Source organism: Lithobates pipiens, unplaced genomic scaffold, assembly GCF_037356315.1.
Source record: "Lithobates pipiens isolate NorthernLeopardFrog02 unplaced genomic scaffold, aLitPip1_a1.2 Scaffold_1, whole genome shotgun sequence".
Taxonomy (NCBI): domain Eukaryota; kingdom Metazoa; phylum Chordata; class Amphibia; order Anura; family Ranidae; genus Lithobates; species Lithobates pipiens.
The window spans coordinates 210,298,869-210,317,821 of NW_027507685.1; the positions used below are offsets into that span (position 1 = coordinate 210,298,869).

At 46.0% G+C, this 18,953-nt stretch overlaps 1 protein-coding gene across 2 annotated transcripts in view; it reads left to right on the plus strand.

The window, feature by feature from the left end:
- The first annotated feature begins 407 nt into the window (after positions 1-407).
- Positions 408-18,953, plus strand: part of LOC143982544 (cytochrome P450 2G1-like) — a 45,679-nt gene continuing 27,133 nt past the window's right edge. The window contains exons 1-3 of one of the 2 annotated variants that reach the window (XM_077481382.1): positions 413-848; positions 963-1,125; positions 15,884-16,033. In XM_077481382.1, coding sequence (XP_077337508.1) covers positions 537-848; positions 963-1,125; positions 15,884-16,033 — 625 coding nt within the window. In that variant the 5' untranslated portion in view covers positions 413-536. Of the gene's footprint in view, positions 849-962; positions 1,126-15,883; positions 16,034-18,953 lie in introns of both variants that reach the window. The other variant, XM_077481390.1, reaches the window with a different exon arrangement.

Consider the following 18,953-nt stretch of genomic DNA (forward strand, 5'->3'; position numbering starts at 1 on the left):
GACACTGAGAGACAGACAGACAGACAGACAGACACAACAAGTCAGACAGACATATAGATACAGAGAGACAGACACTGAGAGACAGACAGACAGACAGACACAAGTCAGACAGACATAAAGACACAGAGAGACAGATGGAGAACCAGACACATACAGAGAAACAGACAGAGAGACAGGCACAGAGACAGACACACAGATACAAAGAGTCAGACAGACATACAGACACAGAGAGACAGACAGAGATACAGAGACAGACAGACACAAGGAGACACAGAGTGACAGACACATGATGGCAGTGTGTGTGACATGCACACCATGACAACGTGCAAGCAGGATCTCCAGGAAGGACGGCTCCAGGATAGAGACACTGATATTTGGCAGTGCAGAGGAGACATCACATTCAGGGAGTCCATGATATACAGTACTGCATCTATGTAATCTGTACATGCACACAACCCCCCTAGTGGGGCCCCTTTTGGCTCCAGGCCATAAAGGAAATGTGAGAAGCACCAACCCCTTACATACTTCCTTGTTTTATGTCATACACATTATTATCAGTAAAGCTGCCAGAATGTAAAGCTCATACAAACAGGCAGGACAGGACAGGCCGCAGATGCAAACAGGCAGGCGAGGACAGGACGCAGACATTTGAATTTGTCACCATCAGGATGGCGCTGGGAGTAGGGACAACACTTCTGCTGGCTACTGGAGTCACTCTTCTAATTTACCTTGTGTCATGGTGGAGAAGGATAAAGCACAGTAATCTCCCCCCAGGGCCCACACCTCTGCCTCTGCTGGGAAATGTAATGCAGCTGAGCATCTCAGAGGTGCCCAAATCTTTAGTAAAGGTAATATTGTTTTGTATGTTCATTATCTCTGGTGATGGGAGGAATGTTTAACAGCAGTCTTTTCACTTGCTGCTCTTTCATTCTGGGCACAACATATGCTATCCTGGCATACAGATAAGTGAGACCTATGGACCTGTGTACACCTGCTACATGGCCAACATCCCTGTGGTTGTGCTGGTTGGATATGATGCGGTGAAGGAGGCATTGGTAGATAACAGTGATGTGTTCAGCAACCGGGGAGAGTTCGAGGTGCTCACTATGTTATTCAAAAATTATGGTAAGTAATTACATTTTATGGTAAGTACATTCTTTTTTTTTATTATCTTGCATGCTTCATGGAGGAAACCGCAGTGCCCATGCATTTTGTGTAGTCTTTGATTGGGGGAAGCTTGCATACTAATAACTAAGCTGCTTGTTAAAAATGCATGTTGATTTTTTGTTACCAAATCAGAAAATGAACACTTAAATTGTTACTAAACCAAGGACCCTGCATTCACTATATCTGGTCTCCCACAGTATGCAGAACATGGGAATGCAACATTTTCGTAAATATAAACTGCTAAATAACTTTTTCCATCAGCGGTATATAGCAGTCTTATGACTTACTTGAGCGCTGTAAAACGCATTAAAAACACACTGGAATGCACCAAAAACACACTGGAATACATATGTCCTTATTTAAAGTTAAGAAAAAAGAGGGGGGAAAACAAAAAAACTCTCTAGCAATACACACCCAACTGAGCATGTGCAGCCTGACTCCTAATGCTGTGTTCTATCACAAGATGGGTTGGAGTCAGTTAAAGGAAAGGAGAATCAGAGAAGACAGGATCACATAGCCTTTATACACAGTGCAGAAGATTAACCCCTTAGGTTCCACAGTGAGTATAACAAGCATGCTTTACTGCATATACAAACTGATTTTACTGTTGTGGGTTTAGTAACACTTTAATAATTTAAAATTATAAAAAAAAAAAACTGAGGTCATTTCAAAATTCTATATCATTTTATTGTACATCCAAAATGTGTGAGCACTATATGTGTAGCACTTCAACTTTGCAGTGCTGGAATACTGGCTGTGCGTTCCTCTGGGGATTCTTACTACATGGAGTTTGCATGTTCTTACTATGTTTGTGTGGGCATGCCCTGTTTTCCTTCTGCAGTGTAATGCCCCGTATACACGATTGGAAATTCCACCAGCAAAAGTCCGATGAGAGCTTTTGGTTGGAAAATGCGATAGGTGTGAATGCTCCATTGGACTTTTGCTGGCGGAATTTTGGCCAGCAAAAGTTTGAGAGCAGGTTCTCAATTGTTCAATCAGAAAAAGTTCCGCAAAATTCATACACATGCTCGGAAACAATTTGACGCATGCTCAGAAGCATTGAACTTAATTTTCTCGTATTGTTGTCGTATTGTACACCGCGTTCTTGGCGGTCGAAAGTTCAGTGAGCTTTTGTGTGACCGTGTATAGGCAAGCCAAGCTTGAGCGTCATTCCATCGGAAAAACCATCCAAGATTTTTCAGTAGGAAAATCCACTCGTGTGTACGGGGCATTAAAGCATCATAACCTTGTACAGGTAGAACTCTCCATCCTGTTGTTACAGCAGCATATTTTTTTTGCCAATCTGTATGTACCAACAATGGAAATGTTTACCTGTATTCTGTCTTAGGGTCAGTTTACACCACATGCAGTCCAGTGCGTTTTTTTTTTCTGCATTAAAAACACAAGGAAAGTAAGTTATATGATTTTCAGTGGCATAGTTCACACCAGTGCTTGCAGTTCCAGAAAAAAAAAAGTAGAACATGCACTGAACTGTACTTGAGCACTGTAAAACGCATTAAAAACACACTGGAATGCACCAAAAACACACTGGAATACATACGTCCTTATTTAAAGTTAAGAAAAAATAGGGGGGAAAATGCACTGAACTGCATCAAAAATGCACCAAAAACACACCAAAAACGCATCAAAAACGCGTCAAAACCATGCATGCAGAAAAACATCTGAAATGCATCCGGACTGCATTTTTAAAGTGTGAACCGGCCCTTAAAGATTGTTAAGACCTGCTCCACTTGAATTTCCCGCTCGCCTTTGCAGTCTACTGGTGAATCAGGTGCCTGGTTTTATGAGCCTATCTCCGCTCTGCATCCACAATCATCATCCAAAAAAAAAAAAGTCTGCACACTGACATCACTCTAGTAATGTTTATTCTACCAACCAACTTACTGGTGGTCCCTGCCTATGCCCATTCCCATCAAACCTTCACCTCTACGATTAAAGCGGAGGTCCACCCTAATGTGGACCTTCCGCTCATTGGAATCCTCCCCCCCTCCGGCGCCACAATTGCCACCTTTCAAGGGGGAGGGGGGTGCAGGTACCTGTACAGTACAGGTATCTGCACCCACTTCCGGCGTAGATTCTGCAGAAGGTATGCCCCTTTTCCGCAGAATCTACGCCCCTTTCTGAAAGTCCCCCGCTGCCTGCTGGGAAACACACGGATCCCAGAGACAGTGGGGACTATCCTTATTGCGCAGCGCGACTCGCGCATGCACAGTAGGGAACTGGGAAATGAAGCCGAAAGGCCTCACTTCCTGATTCCCATACCCAAGATGGCGGCGGCAGCACCCGAGAGACGATCGAGAGATCGGCTTCGGGTGCCGACATCGCAGGCACGCTGGGCGGGTAAATGTCACTATTTTAAAAGTCAGCAGTTGCAGTATTTGTAGCTGCTGGCTTTAAAAAAAAAAAAAAAAACGCGGACTCCCGGCGGACTCCCGCTTTAAGCCCAATAGGGTGTAATGTGTGAGAGAAGATCACAGAGGAATGGCCTTAGACGAGGACCACCAGTAAGCTGGTTGGTACAGTAAATATTAGTGGAGTGACATTATCAGTATGCTGACTTTCTTGGATGATTGTTTTAATTTGCATTAATCACCCTTGTACAGGGGTTGACAAATTTGCTTGGAATCTAGGAGCCAGCTAAAAAAGTTAGGAGCCGGGTCCGTGATGGCGATCCGGACCTGTCCCTGGCCTGACATGGAGACAAGTGAGGGGAAGATAGCCCCCAGCCCCCCACCTGTCTCCAAGTCATTGCCCCCCATAGCTCTTAGAGGGACATTTTATTTATTTTTTTCAAATGACAATTTTTTTTTTTAAATTGCATTTTAGTGTAAATATGAGATGTGAGGTCTCTCTGACCCCAGATCTCATATACAAGAGGACCTGTCATGCTTTTTTCTATTACAAGGGATTTTTACATTCCTTGTAATAGGAACAAAAGTGACACACATTTTTTTTTTTTTTTTTTAAAGAACAGTGAAAAAAATAAAAATAAAAGTTAAAATAAAAAAAAAATATTTTAAACGCGCCCTGTCCGGCCAAGCTTGCGTGCAGAAGCGAACGCATATATGAAAGCGGTGTTCAAACCACACATGTGAGGTATCGCTGCGATCGGTAGAGTGAGAGCAATAATTCTAGCCCCAGACCTCCTCTGTAACTTAAAAAGTGCAACCTGTAGAATTTTTTAAATGTCGCCTATGGAGATTTTAAAGGGTAAAAGTTTGTCGCCATTCGATGAGCGGGCGCAATTTTGAAGCATGACATGTTTGGTATCGATTTACTCGACGCAACATTATCTTTCACAATATTAAAAAAAATTGGGCTAACTTTACTGTCTTATTTTTTTTTTTTTTATTAAATACATTTTCCCCAAAAAAGTGCGCTTGTAAGTCCGCTGTGCAAATACGGTGTGACAAACAGTATTGCAACGACCACCATTTTATTCTCTAGGGTGTTAGAATAAAATATATATATAATTTTTAGGGGTTCTGAGTAAAGGGAAGAAAGATAGGCTGGCAGACAGGGAAAATTAGCATTACATCCATTAGCATTGCTGGTTGTAATTCCAACGGCCACCACAAGAGGGCGCCAGATTACAGAAGGAACCATAGGATCGTAGAAGGCCTCAAAGCCGGGGGCTAAATTACCGGCCGGCGGCGGCGCGGCCCGACGCGATCGCGCCGGGGGGGGCCACGGAGACAGCATACCCCCAGCTGTGCTGCCCCAGGCGCCAGGTCTGGAATTCTAGTCGCAAATGCGACCGGGCGCCCGGGTTTTGTCGAGCCCTGCCCTTGTAGTACCACTTACATTGTACAAAGGGAGCAGATCCCACTATATAAAACAGCAGTATTAATAAATAGCTACTTACTAGAATGTTCATAGGATGCATCTCCTGCATATAGAAAGACATGGCAATCTACTTTGTTGCCAAAAAATAAAAAAATGGTCACTATTGGTCAGTTACCTAAAAGGATTAGCACTGACATAAACCTGAACTCTGGGTATGATGTTATTTACATATAGAGCTACGCGATTCTGGTTAAAATGAGAATCACAATTTTTTCGCTTAGAATAAAGATCATGATTCTCGTGGCATAACATCATCTTTCGCAATATAAAATCGTTTTTTTTTTATTCATCAAAGTTTATTCTTTCCCCAAAAAGTGCATTTTAAACACCATTGCGCAAATACAGTGTGACATAAAGTTGTGCAACAACCGCCATTTTATTCTCTAGGTTCTCTTATAAAAATATATAGAAAGGCCAGTATGGTGGCCTGAAATTATGGGAGGAGCCCGGTGGAGTATATAACCAGCCCGTTCGCCTGTCTTCCTCGTCGGTTCCGGTGCGCGATATCTGATACGTCAGACATCAAGGGCCGACTATCCAGACCAGATGCAGTGAGCCTGTTCGTGAGTTCCCGCGTTATTCGTTCCGTCTCGACAACTCGTCTTCCCGTACATCAGCGTCCGTGGGTTTCGCCGTCGGAGTGTCGTCGTACCCATCGAATTTGTCGTTTCACGTTGGGCCGGCTGTCGCAGGTTTGGCTTCGGCATCCCCTTTTCAATTATGTATTTCGATGTACCATCAACATTCCCTGTACTCTCGACCCGCTCGCTTCTTTTAAATCGAATGTTTTACTGTGGCCCTCGTACGCATGTCACTATTTTCTATTTTCGATGTAGTCGTTATCACTTTTCGACACGTTCGATTACGCCACGTCAGGCGATTCATTCGCAGGTACGGCATTCGAAACCATTCGTCTGCCCGAGCATTTCTATTAGTATCGGTCGAATCGTTCGACTCACAGCCGACTGCTTGTTACGACAAGGCAAGCAGTCCACACGTTTTGCTTTGTCTGCTCCAGTTCGAATATATGTCTCTTCATTCATGCAGTTATGTTATGTATCTTATTTTATCTCATGTCAAATCATTTCACTCCCAGTCATTTCTACCGTTTCAAATCATTTCTGTCACTAGTCGCGCTCCGGCGCGAATCTTGTCGCACCTCTGGTGCACCGATTCGCTTTGAAGTGCCCCAGGGTTCGGCCTCATTTCTGTACATGCTCCAGAGACTGAATCACTCGCAGGTTCACGCACTGATTCTCGTCTCTGTCATGGCATACCATTTCTGTCACTTATTACGCTCCAAATTCGAATCCTGTCGCATTCCTCTATGCACCGATTCGTCCTGGTGTGCCCAGCGGCTACGCCTCATTTCGGTACATGCTCCAGAGACGGATTCTTTGTAACCTACAGTCCAGTCGTTGAATCCTGTCTCTGTCATGGGACATCATTTCTGTCACTTATTACACTCCAATTCAAATCCTGTCGCATTTTTTATGCACCGATTCGTTCTGGTGTGCCCAGCTGCTACGCCTCATTTCAGTACATGCTCCAGAGACGGGTTCTTTATTGCTACCATCAGTCCAGTCGTTGAATCTTGTCTCTGTCATGGGATATCATTTCTGTCACTTATTACGCTCCGATTCGAATCCTGTTGCGTTTATTTATGCTCCGATTCGTCCCGGTGTGCCCAGCTGCTACGCCTCATTTCAGTACATGCTCCAGAGACGGATTCTTTGTTGTAACCATCAGTCCAGTCGTTGAATCTTGTCTCTGTCATGGCATATCATTTCTGTCACTTATTACGCGCCAATTCGAATCCTGTCGCATTCCTTATGCACCGATTCGTTCTGGTGTGCCCAGCTGCTACGCCTCATTTCAGTACATGCTCCAAAGACAGGATTCATCTGTTTGGTTCAAAGGCTCATCCTCTGATTCTTGTCTTTGTCATGGGTTTTTCATTTCATTTCACCTATCACGTTCCGGTACGAATAGTCACATCGGTGTACCAAATTCGTCTCGGCGTGCCCCAGGAATGGCCTCATTTCAGTACATGCTCCAGAATCCGTTTCGTGCTCGGTCGCAAGTTGTGGCATGGCGATCCGGATCTCTGTCATGGCAGGTTCTCTCATTTCACTGTCACATACCGCTTCCCGGCTTGGGTCCAGTTGATTCTTCAATGTTTGGATGCCTGCCGGGGGGCCTTGCTCCTCGGCCTCATTTCATTATAGATTGCCTTCAAAAGGGAAACACAGCTTCGTTTAGGCGTGTCTCGCTGTTTTCTCCACATACAAGCGCAGACTTCGTGCAATCGTTGCAAACACACATCCAAGCGTAGACTTCTTGCAATCGTTGCAAGCACGCATCCAGACATAGACTTCTCGCAATCGTTAGAAGCACGCATTCGTGCATAGATCTCTCGCACTTATTACTAGCACGCATTCGAGCATAGACCTCTTGCAATCGTTGCAAGCACGCATTCGGGCATAGACCTCTTGCAATCGCTGCAAGCACGCATTCGAGCATAGACCTCTCGCGGTCATTACAAGCACGCATTCGAGCATAGACCTCTTGCTATCGTTGCAAGCACGCAGTCGAGCATAGACCTTTTGCATTCATTACAAGCACGCATTCGGGCATAGACCTCTTGCAATCGCTGCAAGCACGCATTCGAGCATAGACCTCTCGCGGTCATTACAAGCACGCATTCGAGCATAGACCTCTTGCAATCGTTGCAAGCACGCATTCGAGCACAGACCTTTTTGCATTCATTACAAGCACGCATTCGGGCATAGACCTCTTGCAATCGCTGCAAGCACGCATTCGAGCATAGACCTCTCGCGGTCATTACAATTACGCATTCGAGCTTAGACCTCTTACACTCATTACAAGCATGCATTCAAGCATAGACCTCTTGCAATCGTTGCATGCAGGCATTCGAGCATAGACCTCTGGCGATCATTGCAAGCACGCATTCGAGCATAGTTCTCTTGCAATCATGGCAAGCACGCATTTGAGCATAGACCTCTTGCAATCGTTGCAAGCAGGTGTCCAGGCACAACTTGTTGCAATCATTGCTGGCAGGCACTTCTGGCTTGCTCAATAGATTGCTTTAGGGAAGACCTGGATACCTTCCTAAATGTACGTTGTATTACGGGGTACTTATATCTATAGGTGTAGTTGATCCAGGGAAAAATCCGATTGCCTCTCGAGGGGTCAGGAAGGAATTTTCCCCGGCTGTAGCAAATTGGCCTATGCTCTGTTGGGGGTTTTTTGCCTTCCTCTGGATCAGCTGCGGGCGTAGAATTGGGTGTCGGGTTGTGTGATACCTTATTTATTTTGATTTGGTTGGACCGGATGGACTTCTGTCTTTTCCGGCCTGGCTACCCATGAAGCCTACCATAATTCCTTGCAGTCGTTGCAGGCACAAGTCCTGGCACAACTCCTTGCATTAGTTGCAGGCACGCATCCTAGCATAACATCTTGCAGTCATGGCAAGCACGCATCCTGGGTAACATCTTGCAATCATCGCAAGCACGCATCCAAACATGCGTTCAAGCACAACTCCTGTAGTCTTCGCAGTGCACATGCGGTAACACGAATGGCTCACAGTCACTACGTATACATCTCCAGTGACAAACTCCCGGGCAATTGTCGCAAGCACATGTTTAAACACAACTTAGTCACGCCAAGGCTCATGACTTAGCATAACTTCTTGCAATCATTCATTGGCAAGCACGTTCTCAGTGGCACACAAACTGGCTACACGTCTTTTTCAGCAGCACTTAATTGGCCTCTCGTCTCCCGTGGCTTTCTTACAAACCATTCACTGTTGTCTGTCTATCCGTCTCTTCCTTAGGACAGTTGAGTTCAGCTTCCGTCCCGCACCAGGATCATGTTGTCACACGCAACTGGCTTCTTCCTGTAGCACGCCCAGGCTATTTCTAGCCAGCGTTCAACATTTCTTATCCTTACAGTGCACGGAGAGCCATCTGTCGTTACGGCCCATACAGCAAGATCCCCACCTCGGGGCATCCAGAGGCATCAGCCCATAGCCAACGGCAAACGCTCGCCATCACAACTGCCATCTTTAGGGGCATATTATATCCTCGCATATTCTCCAGTCTAGTCGTCCAAAGACACCTACAGTCCCTACACGGCATGTTGAGTTCGCTATGCGCATCATCCCTCAGGGTCGCGCCTTGTGTCACACTTATTGGTTTTACTGTCCCTCTCACAGGATCCAGAGCAAGTCCTCAGCCTGGATCCCGCGGCAATAGCAGTCCTTGCTATGCGGGAGGAATTCCTATCGTCTGGGAATGGCGTCTCCCTGTTCATTCCCTCCGTGTCTTCCCTTTCGCCCCAGTTGATGACCGACGCAGCGGCCTCCACGGGCTTGCGGCTGTTTTTTGGCCACCTCTGGCTCGCAGCTCCCTGGCCTCCCCAGTTACTGGCAATTCCTGGCTGCGCCAAGGCGCCCTCTCTGTTGGTTATGTCCTTCCTACGTCGACTGGTCCAGCTCTTGTTGTTGTTTCAGTTCAACATCCATTCTTCCTTTATCCCCGGTAAAGTCAATCAGGCAGCGGACGCCCTCTCCCGCTTTAACCTTGTCTCGTTTTCGTTCAGGTACCCGGAGCCGGACTAACATCAGCAGCTATCCCGGACTGGTCTCAACTGACCCTGGATTAGCCCCTCACCTCCTAGCGGCTACCCAACTCATTTGATCACTCCCTTTCCCGCAATACCCTCAAAGCCTATCAATCAGCCTGGAGGGCCTTTAACCAACTTCATCACGTATCACAGTACAGAGACGTCCCGTGTCAAGCAAGTCATAGCCTTCATTGCCTACTGCCACTCGCAGTTGGCGTTATCCTTTAATACGATCCGGCTATACCTGACCGGTGTACAACATTTCACGTCCCTCCAGGACCCTACCGTACCCTTCCTATTTTACCACGCCGTTCGGGCTGTTATGCGCGGTATCCAGAAAGCGCCAGCCGATGGCCGGCACCAAAACGACTGCCTGTCACAGGAGACGTTTAGAAATATGTCAGATTTCCTGGCCACTTCACCTTTTCGGTCTCCACATTAGTGTCATTTACAAGCAGCCATACACCTGGCCTTCTACGGCTTCTTACGGCCAAGCGAGTTTTATTTGTTGTAGCCTCACAGCACGCATGCTGTGCGAGCACCACCTGGTCCGATACGAAGACCATTTCGTCTTACACTTAGCAGTCTCCAAGACGCAGCAGCTTGGCTCGGGTTCGGACATACACCTCTATAAGTCCAACAACCGCTGGTACCCGGTCGCCATTCTCACGCGCCTGTCGGCCCTTTTTGGCTGATCAACCAGGAGTTAGTCCTCTTCTGCCATTTCTCACTAAACCTCTGAACGCTGCCCGGTGGAACGTGTCAGGATACTCCCGGGTATCCTTCACCTCTGTCCTACTCACATTATCAAGAAGTTGGGCAGATGGAGGTCCACCTGTTTCGCCCGCTACATACCCAATCCGCAAGCGGAGATGACCCAGGCCTTTGTCGAGCTAACCCAGTAACAAACTTGGATCAATAAAATGCAACCCCTACCTGAATGTTTTTGCCCCCTTATTTTGGTATACCGTACGTCAGACCAGGGCACACTTTCAGGTCCATTTCAAGTAAGCGAGTTTATGTTAACCTTGTTTGTCATCCTTAACCGTATCGGTCAGAGGGCTCCACACCATAAATAGAAAGGCCAGTATGGTGGCCTGAAATTATGGGAGGAGCCCGGTGGAGTATATAACCAGCCCGTTCGCCTGTCTTCCTCGTCGGTTCCGGTGCACGATACCCACCCACCCATCCCCTTTTTCAGGGCATTTCTCAAGCATCATACTCCTCATGAGAGTACTCATTTCACTCCATTCATATTCATTTCATTTATCACCCACTTTCTATCTAAGGTATGCCCCCTTATTTTGGTATACCGTACGTCAGACCAGGGCACACTTTCAGGTCCATTTCAAGTAAGCGAGTTTATGTTAACCTTGTTTGTCATCCTTAACCGTATCGGTCAGAGGGCTCCACACCATAAATATAATGTTTGGAGACACTAAGTAATTTTCTAGTAAAAAATACTGATCTTAACGTGTAAGCAACAAGTGTCAGAAAAAGGCTTATGCCGCTTACACACGACCGGACTCTTTGACAGCAAAGGTCACACGGAACGAGTCCGTCAGACAATTTGATCGCGTGTGTGCTCCATCGGACCTTTGCTTGCCAAAAATCCAGCGGACTTTAGAAATAGAACATGTTTTACATTTTCCCATGTGTATGCTAATCCGACGGACAAAAACCGACGCTAGGGCAGCTATTGGCTACTGGCTATGAACTTCCTTATTCTAGTTCGGTCGTATGTCATCACGTTCGATCCGTCGGACTTTGGTGTGATTGTGTGTGTCCAAGTCAGTTCATTCAGAAAGTCCGCCGAAAATCTGCCGAAAGTCCGTCGGGAAGACTGTCGGACCTAGTCCGTCGAAAAGTCCGGTCGTGTGTACACGGCATTAGTCTTTAACGTGGTTGTAAAGACAGAAGGTTATTTATCTTAAGGCATTCTATGCCTTAAGATAAAAAGCCTTCCGTGTGTAGCAGCCTCCCTCAGCCCCCTAATAGTTAACTGAGCCCCATCCCTCTCCAGCAATGTCCACAAGTGTCTTAGTCGTCCGGGACTCTCGTCCTGATTGGCTGAGATACAACATCAGTGCCATTGGCAACCGCGTCTGTCAATCAATGTCAGTTAACTAATCAGGGGAGAGAGGGGGTCGGGGCTATGTGTCTGAATGGACACACGGAGCTGTAACTCAGCTTTGGTGACCCTATGGCAAGCTGCTTTCTGTGGGGGCACTTGACAGGGGGGAGGAGTCAGGAGCAGCGAAGAGGGACCCAAGAAGAGGAGGATTCAGGCTGCTCTGTGCAAAACCAACTGCACAGAGGAGGTAAGTATAACATGTTTGTTATTTTTTTTAAAACAACAAGAATTTACAATCACTTTAAGTGGTTAAACTGACCTAGTTTACAGACCGAAGTCCATCCCTTTGATCTAAAACAGTAATCTCCAAACTGCGGCCTGAGGGCCAGATGCATCCCTTTGCTTGCTTTTTTTTGGCGCCCGTGGCACTATCACTCCCACTGATACGAGACACTATTCTACTATCTGACGCGGACAATGGAGCATAATTTCTCCCACTGACACCTTTAATGGGGCACTATTCCTCCCGATGATACCAACGATGGGACAGTATTGATTTGGGTAGAGATCCAAAGGGATGAAACTAAGCGGAAAATAATACTGGGAGTATGCCACAGGGCATCTAACCTGAGGGAGGAGGGGGAGGCGGACCTCCTATCACAATTTGGATTGGCAGCAAGGATGGGAAGTGTTATCATAATGAGGGATTTTAATTATCCAGACATAGACTGGGTGGAGGGAAGCACGCATTCGTCTAAGGCTCACCAGTTCCAAAATGTCTTGCAGGAGAATTTCATGGATCAGATGGTAGACACACCAACTAGAAATAAAGCGTTACTAGATCTACTGATTACCAACAATACAGACCTGGGTTCGCTTTAAGAGCATATTAAATAAGGGCATTAGCCAGTGCATCCCATTGGGTTATAAATTTAAAAGAATGAACAAAAGTCCTGGATTGCTTAATGTCAATGTAAAAATGCATATAAAAGCAAAAGAGAAGGCATTCAAAAAAAAAAAAAAAAAGCTTGAGGGATCATCATCAGCATTCAAACTTTATAAAGAATGCAACAAGAAATATAAGTTGCAATTAGGGTGGCTAAGATAGAACAGGAAAGACACATAGTGGAGGAAAGCAAAAAAAAAAAAATCCCAAGAAATTCTTTAAGTATGTAAACAGTAAAAAAGGAGGACAGACCATATTAGCCCCATAAAGAATGAGGAAGGACATCTGGTTACAAAGGATGGGGAGATGGCAAAGGTATTGAATTTATTTTTCTCTTCAGTCATCAAGGAGATCGGGGGCTTCAGTAACCAAAACGGCAGTGTTTATCCTCGTGACACATCACAGGAAGCACCTCCATGGTTAGGAGGGGACAGAATTAAGATTAGACTTGGAAATTTGGCATTAATAAATCACCGGGACCAGACTGCATGCACCCAAGGGTACATAGGGAACTCATAGTCAAAGTACTTGCCAGATCTTTGTTCTTAATTGGACCCCAAATCCCTTCTTTGCACTTAAAAGCATTCAAAACACCAAGTTTGGCTGTTTTGAATGCTGTCATCTTTTTAAATCTGGCGCCACATTTTGAAATAAGGCTTCCATTAACCGGAAGTGATGTCATGACATCGCTTCCGGGTTACTAGATTTGAGACCCGATCAAAGCCGATTCCAGCTTTGTTTGGGTCTCCAGCCATCCAGTGGATGTGCAGGCTGGTTGCTCGAACCTCCTGGTGGGACGAGCGAGCCGCAGAAAGTGGCCGGAGGGGGGAGAACGTCCCCTCTCGCTGCTTGCAATAACTGCCAAGCAGCTGATTAGTTTGTTAGTTGTTATTATAAGAAAGCCTACCATCAGCTTCAGCTGTAGGCAGCAAGGGGTTTAACCCCTGAAGCAGAAGGCTCCATATTTGCGTTATGTCAGCGTGAAGGGGTTAAAGTGATTTGAAACCCTTACATATACCCAGTGAAATGACTAGCCTCGGGTGATACACAGAAATGAAACAAATTATCCAACATATGTTGTGCTTGTTTATCTACAGCAGCAGTAGCAGAGAGAAATTACATTTAGTGCTCTAGATTGAACAAGCACACACTATAGAAGGATATACTTTGTTGATAATTAATGTCTGAGGTTTACAACCACTTTCATATCCATAAAAGCATCTTCTCTGCTCCACTTTGATCCTAGTGTCAGTTTAGTATTAAAAGCCAGATTTCTCCAACTTTAAAGCCAACTCTGTGCCCACAGCTTGGATCCACCCATTCACCATCTCCCTGGGAGCATCCCTATTGACCTCTGTTATTGAACAAACGGATGAGGTGGTGCTTTCTTTAGGGGGGAGCTTAGAACTGAAGCCTGGAAACCTAAACCCTCAGTAAAAGTCACATGAAGATCAGAGGGTGCACAAAAGAGGTTTGAGATGCCAACTCCCATGGCTCAGGGCTCCCTCCCTATGCCTCCCTCCCTCTCCCAAGAGTCCCTCAGTTTATATTTTCTGCTTCTTCTCCAATGGTGGTAATAATGCAGAGAGTGGTGTTGACATCATGATGTTAAAACCTCTCTCTGTATCACTATATTGTGAATCAGGTCCATGACGCCCTGCTCACAGCATGCTCTGAAGGACGTTATTCAACCTTTAGGAAGACGTATTGTAATAGATTTACCCCAGATGACTGTGCCATAGAGGAGGTGGGTATTGCATCCATTACCACACTTTTGGAGTTTGCATGCTCTCCCTGTGCCTGCGTGGGTTTCCTCCAGGTACTCCGGTTTTCTCCCACACGCCAAAGACATGCTGGTAGGTTAATTGGCTTTTGTCCAAAATTGTCCCTAGTATATGAATGGGAGTTGGGTGGTTGAGAGTAGGAACCGATGTGAGTGTGAAATGTATGTGTGGAACACTGCATAAATTGACAGCGCTATATGGGTACCTTAAATAAAACAATAATAATATAATAGATGAGCATCTTAATGAGTCACAATGTACAGAGATAGGGACAATTGTAGACACACACCCACACTCACACAGGTTGAACTGGATGGACTTTATTCAACCTTACTAACTATGTAACTTCTTTTAGGCTGGGTTCACACCGCTGCGGGGGGAGATCCGGATGTGATTCGCACCGCAAATCACATCCGATCTCCGTAGCACTGCGAGTTCAGCCATACAGATAGTATGGCTGAACTCGCAGCGGTCCCGCAGCAAACTCGCACAGGACCCTTTTTTGGGTCCGCAACGGAATCGGATCGCATGGGGGTTCACACCATGCGATCCGATTCCTGTGCGAGTCGGCAGATCGCACTGCGATATGCCGACGGATCTGGGGGTGTCATTAACATAACATTGACACCCCCAGCCGTCCGCATAGGGCAGTGTGAACTGCCGGCGGGAGGTGAGCGATGCGGGAAAACGCCGCGGATTCGCGGCGTTCCCGCATCGCAATAGTGTGAACCTAGCCTTAAACAGAAAGAATGGGTCACACACTGATGAAGTTCTGTAACTCCGGTCAAGTTTATTGAGCGAACAAAGATGAAAAACAGCACACAATGCACTGCACACCTCCCACCACAAGACATCCTACTATCTCTGTCATGGGTAACACCTTAGACGCATGGCCTGAGGTGACAAGTGTGCAGTGTGTGCTGTCTGTCATCTTTACTCAATAAACATGACTGGAGCTCCAGGATGTCATTGACGTGAGCCCCATTCTTCCTGTTTACAAGCAGTTTGTGGAGCAAAAGCGGGCACTTGGGGGTTTCTGCACCCATCTGGACCACAGAATCAAGGAGAAAACTGCCAACTTTTGGAGCAGTGGAACATTTTGGTTAACTGAATTTTTTTTGAGAAATATATTGTGTGACATATCTGCTTTAATGGTGACTGGGTTGTAATAAATAACCAAAAATATTCAAGTTACTTTTTTTTTTTCATTCAAATTTTAAGAAAGAAAGCTAGCATCTGGTGGTTTCCTAAGGCCATAGATATTTTCTAATTCACATGTTTTGAACTAAGGCCACTTGTCTAGTCCCAGGAGATGCATCCAGACTATTCACTCAACCAGATTTCAGAAGTTTTTTGCCAGGGCAGTCTGTAGACAATCACTCTCCTGCAATATTCTAGGGATTGTCATGAGTAATGGAGAAAGGTGGAAGACGATGAGACGCTTCTCTTTAATGACCTTGAGAAATTTTGGAATGGGGAAGAGAAGTATAGAAGAGAGGATTCAGGAAGAGGCTCAAAACCTGAGAGAGCAATTCATAAAAGAAAAAGGTAGGTGACAGAAATGAGGTGAATTTGTCATTATTCTCAGCTGCCATTCCTCAAATGCATAGTAGAAAATACAAGCAAATTGATTGGTTTCCTTTGTTTTCTTTGTTCCTTAACCACTTGCTTACGTAAATGTATTTTATTTGGATTTTATGTGATAGACCAACACAAAGTGGCACATAATTGTAAAGTGGAAGGAAATTTTTTACAAATAAATATGCGAAAAGTGTGACGTACATTTGTATTCAGCCCCCCTGACTCAGTACTTTGTAGAACCACCTTCCACTGCAATTACAGCGGCAAGTCTTTTTGGGGATGTCTCTACCAGCTTTGCACATCTAGAAAGTGATATTTTTGTCCATTCTTCATTTCAAAATAGCTCAAGCTCTGTCAGATTGGATGTAGAGCGTCTGTGAACAGCAATTTTCAAGTCTTGCAACAGATTCTTAATTGGATTTAGGTGTTGACTTTGACTGGGCCATTCTAACACATGAATATTCTTTGATCGAAACCACTCCATTGTCGTTCTGGGTCCTTGTCCTGCTGGAAGGTGAACCTCCGCCCCAGTCTCAAGGCTTTTGCAGACTCTAAAGCCCCGTACACACGAGCGGACTTTTCAACATCCAAAGTCTGACGGAATGATTCCGGCAGACTATTCAATCGTGTGTGGGCTGCAACGGACTTTTGATTCGCAAAAGTCTGACAGACTTTAGAAATGGAACATGCTTCAAATTTTTCCGCCAGAACTCTGCCGGACCCAGTTCCTACCGAAAAATTTGCTTGTGTGTATGCTATTCCGACGGACTAAAACCGACGCTAGGGCAGCTATTGGCTACTGGCTATGAACTTCCTTATTCGAGTCCAGTCGTACGTCATCACGTTCGAATCCGTTGGAGTTTGGTGTGATTGTGTGTGGCCAAGTCCGCTCATTCGGAAAGTCCGTCAGAACTCTGTCAGAACTCCGTCAGAACTCCTTCGGAAGTCTGTCGGACATAAGTCTGGTCGTGTGTACGCGGCATAACAGGTTTTCTTCTAAGATTGCCCTGTATTTTGCTCCAGCCATCTCCCCATCAACTCTGACCAGCGTTCCTGTCCCTGCTGAAGAAAAGCAACCCCACAACATACATGATGCTGCAACCACCATGTTTCACGGTGGTGATGGTGTGTTCAGGGTGATGTGCAATGTTCGTTTTTCACCACACATAGCGTTTTGCTTTTAGGCCAAAAAGTTTAATTTTGGTCTCTTCTGAGCAGAGCACCTTCTTCCACATGTTTACTGTGGCCTTCACATGGCTTCTCGCAAACTGCAAACTGGGCTTTTTATGTCTTTCTTTAAAAAATGGCTTTCTTCTTACCACTCTTCCATAAAGACCAGATTTGTAGAGTACATGACTAATAGTTGTCCTGTGGACAGAGTCTCCCACCTGAGCTGTGGATCTCTGCAGCTCCTCCAGAGTTACAAAGGGCCTGTCAAGAAGGTCAGCCTGATCGTCCGACTTTCTCCAGAGGTTCTATCCGCAAAGTCCTTGGTAAAAGTGCCAGTCCGCGCACGCGGGTGCGCGCTAACGCAGGAGGGCGCACGCGGGTGCGCGGTTGCTCTGATGGGCACACGTGGGTGCGCATCAACATTGGTGGGCACACGCAGGTGCGCGTTAACGCTGGGGGGCGCACGCGGGTGCATGCTGGTGATGTTGGGTGGACGCAGGTGCGTGCGCGGGCGCGTGGTGTGACAGCTCTTGCCTGCAAAAGGGTTATTTAAAGGGACCTGTTACCTTGCCTCCTTGCTGTCTGGTCTACAGCGTTCCTGAAGAGACCCCCCTGTACCTGTTTGATTCCTGCTTACTCTTGTGACTCGGCTTACCCCTGATTACTCCGTGCTTGCTGTCTGCCTACGACCCCGGCTTGTCTGACGATCCTCCTGCCTGCTGATTCGGTGCCTTACCTGCCTGCCTGTTCCTGACCCGGCCTGTCCACGACTACGTCTAGCCTGCTGTTCCTCTACTGTTCCTGCCTTCCAGTATTCTACTCTACCTGCTTGTTGGTCTGCAGAGTGAACCGTACTACAATACACCTTCCCCGCCTCTCCAGTGTGTGTGTGTTCCTGCAGCTCCTGCTTCCTGCTGAACCCAGTTCCAGCCTGCATCTGATCCTCCTCAGTTTCTGGAGCCAGACTAGCCCTTGCACCGGTGTCCTGCTAGGCGCTTGTGCCCCTTCCGTGCTCTCAAACCTCTGTCCTCTCTACCAGGAGTTCCTGAGCTGGAGGAATACGAGTTGCCGCTCCCAGCATCCGTGGGCTCAACCACCAGGTACGTGACAGGGCCTCTTGGCTGCTTCTCTGATGAATGCTCTTCTTGCCCGGCCTGTCAGTTTAGGTGGACAGCCATGTCTTGGTAGATTTGCAGTTGTGCCATACTCTTTCCATTTTCTGATTATGGATTGAACAGTGCTCCATGAGATGTGCAAAGTTTGGGATATTTTTTTTTTCTTCTCCACAATGTTATCCTTGACCTGTCTGGTGTGTTCCTTGGCCTTTATTTAGCGGTTTATTCACTAAGGTTCTCTAACAAACCTCTGAGGGCTTCACAGAACAGATGTATTTCTACAGAGATTAAATTACATACAGGTGGACTCTATTTACTAATTAGGTGACTTCTGAAGGCAATTGGTTCCACTAGATTTTAGTTAAGGGTATCAGTAAACAGGGCTTAATACAAATGCACACTACACATTTCAAATATTATTTATCATTTTCCTTCCACTTCACAATTATGTGCCACCTTGTGTTGGTCTATTACTTAAAATCCCAATAAAATGCATTTACAGTTTAGGTTGTAACATGACAAAATGTGGAAAATTTCAAGGTGTATAAATACTTTTTTCAAGGCATTGTATGCACCTTTCCTAACCAGGCCAATTTTTAGCT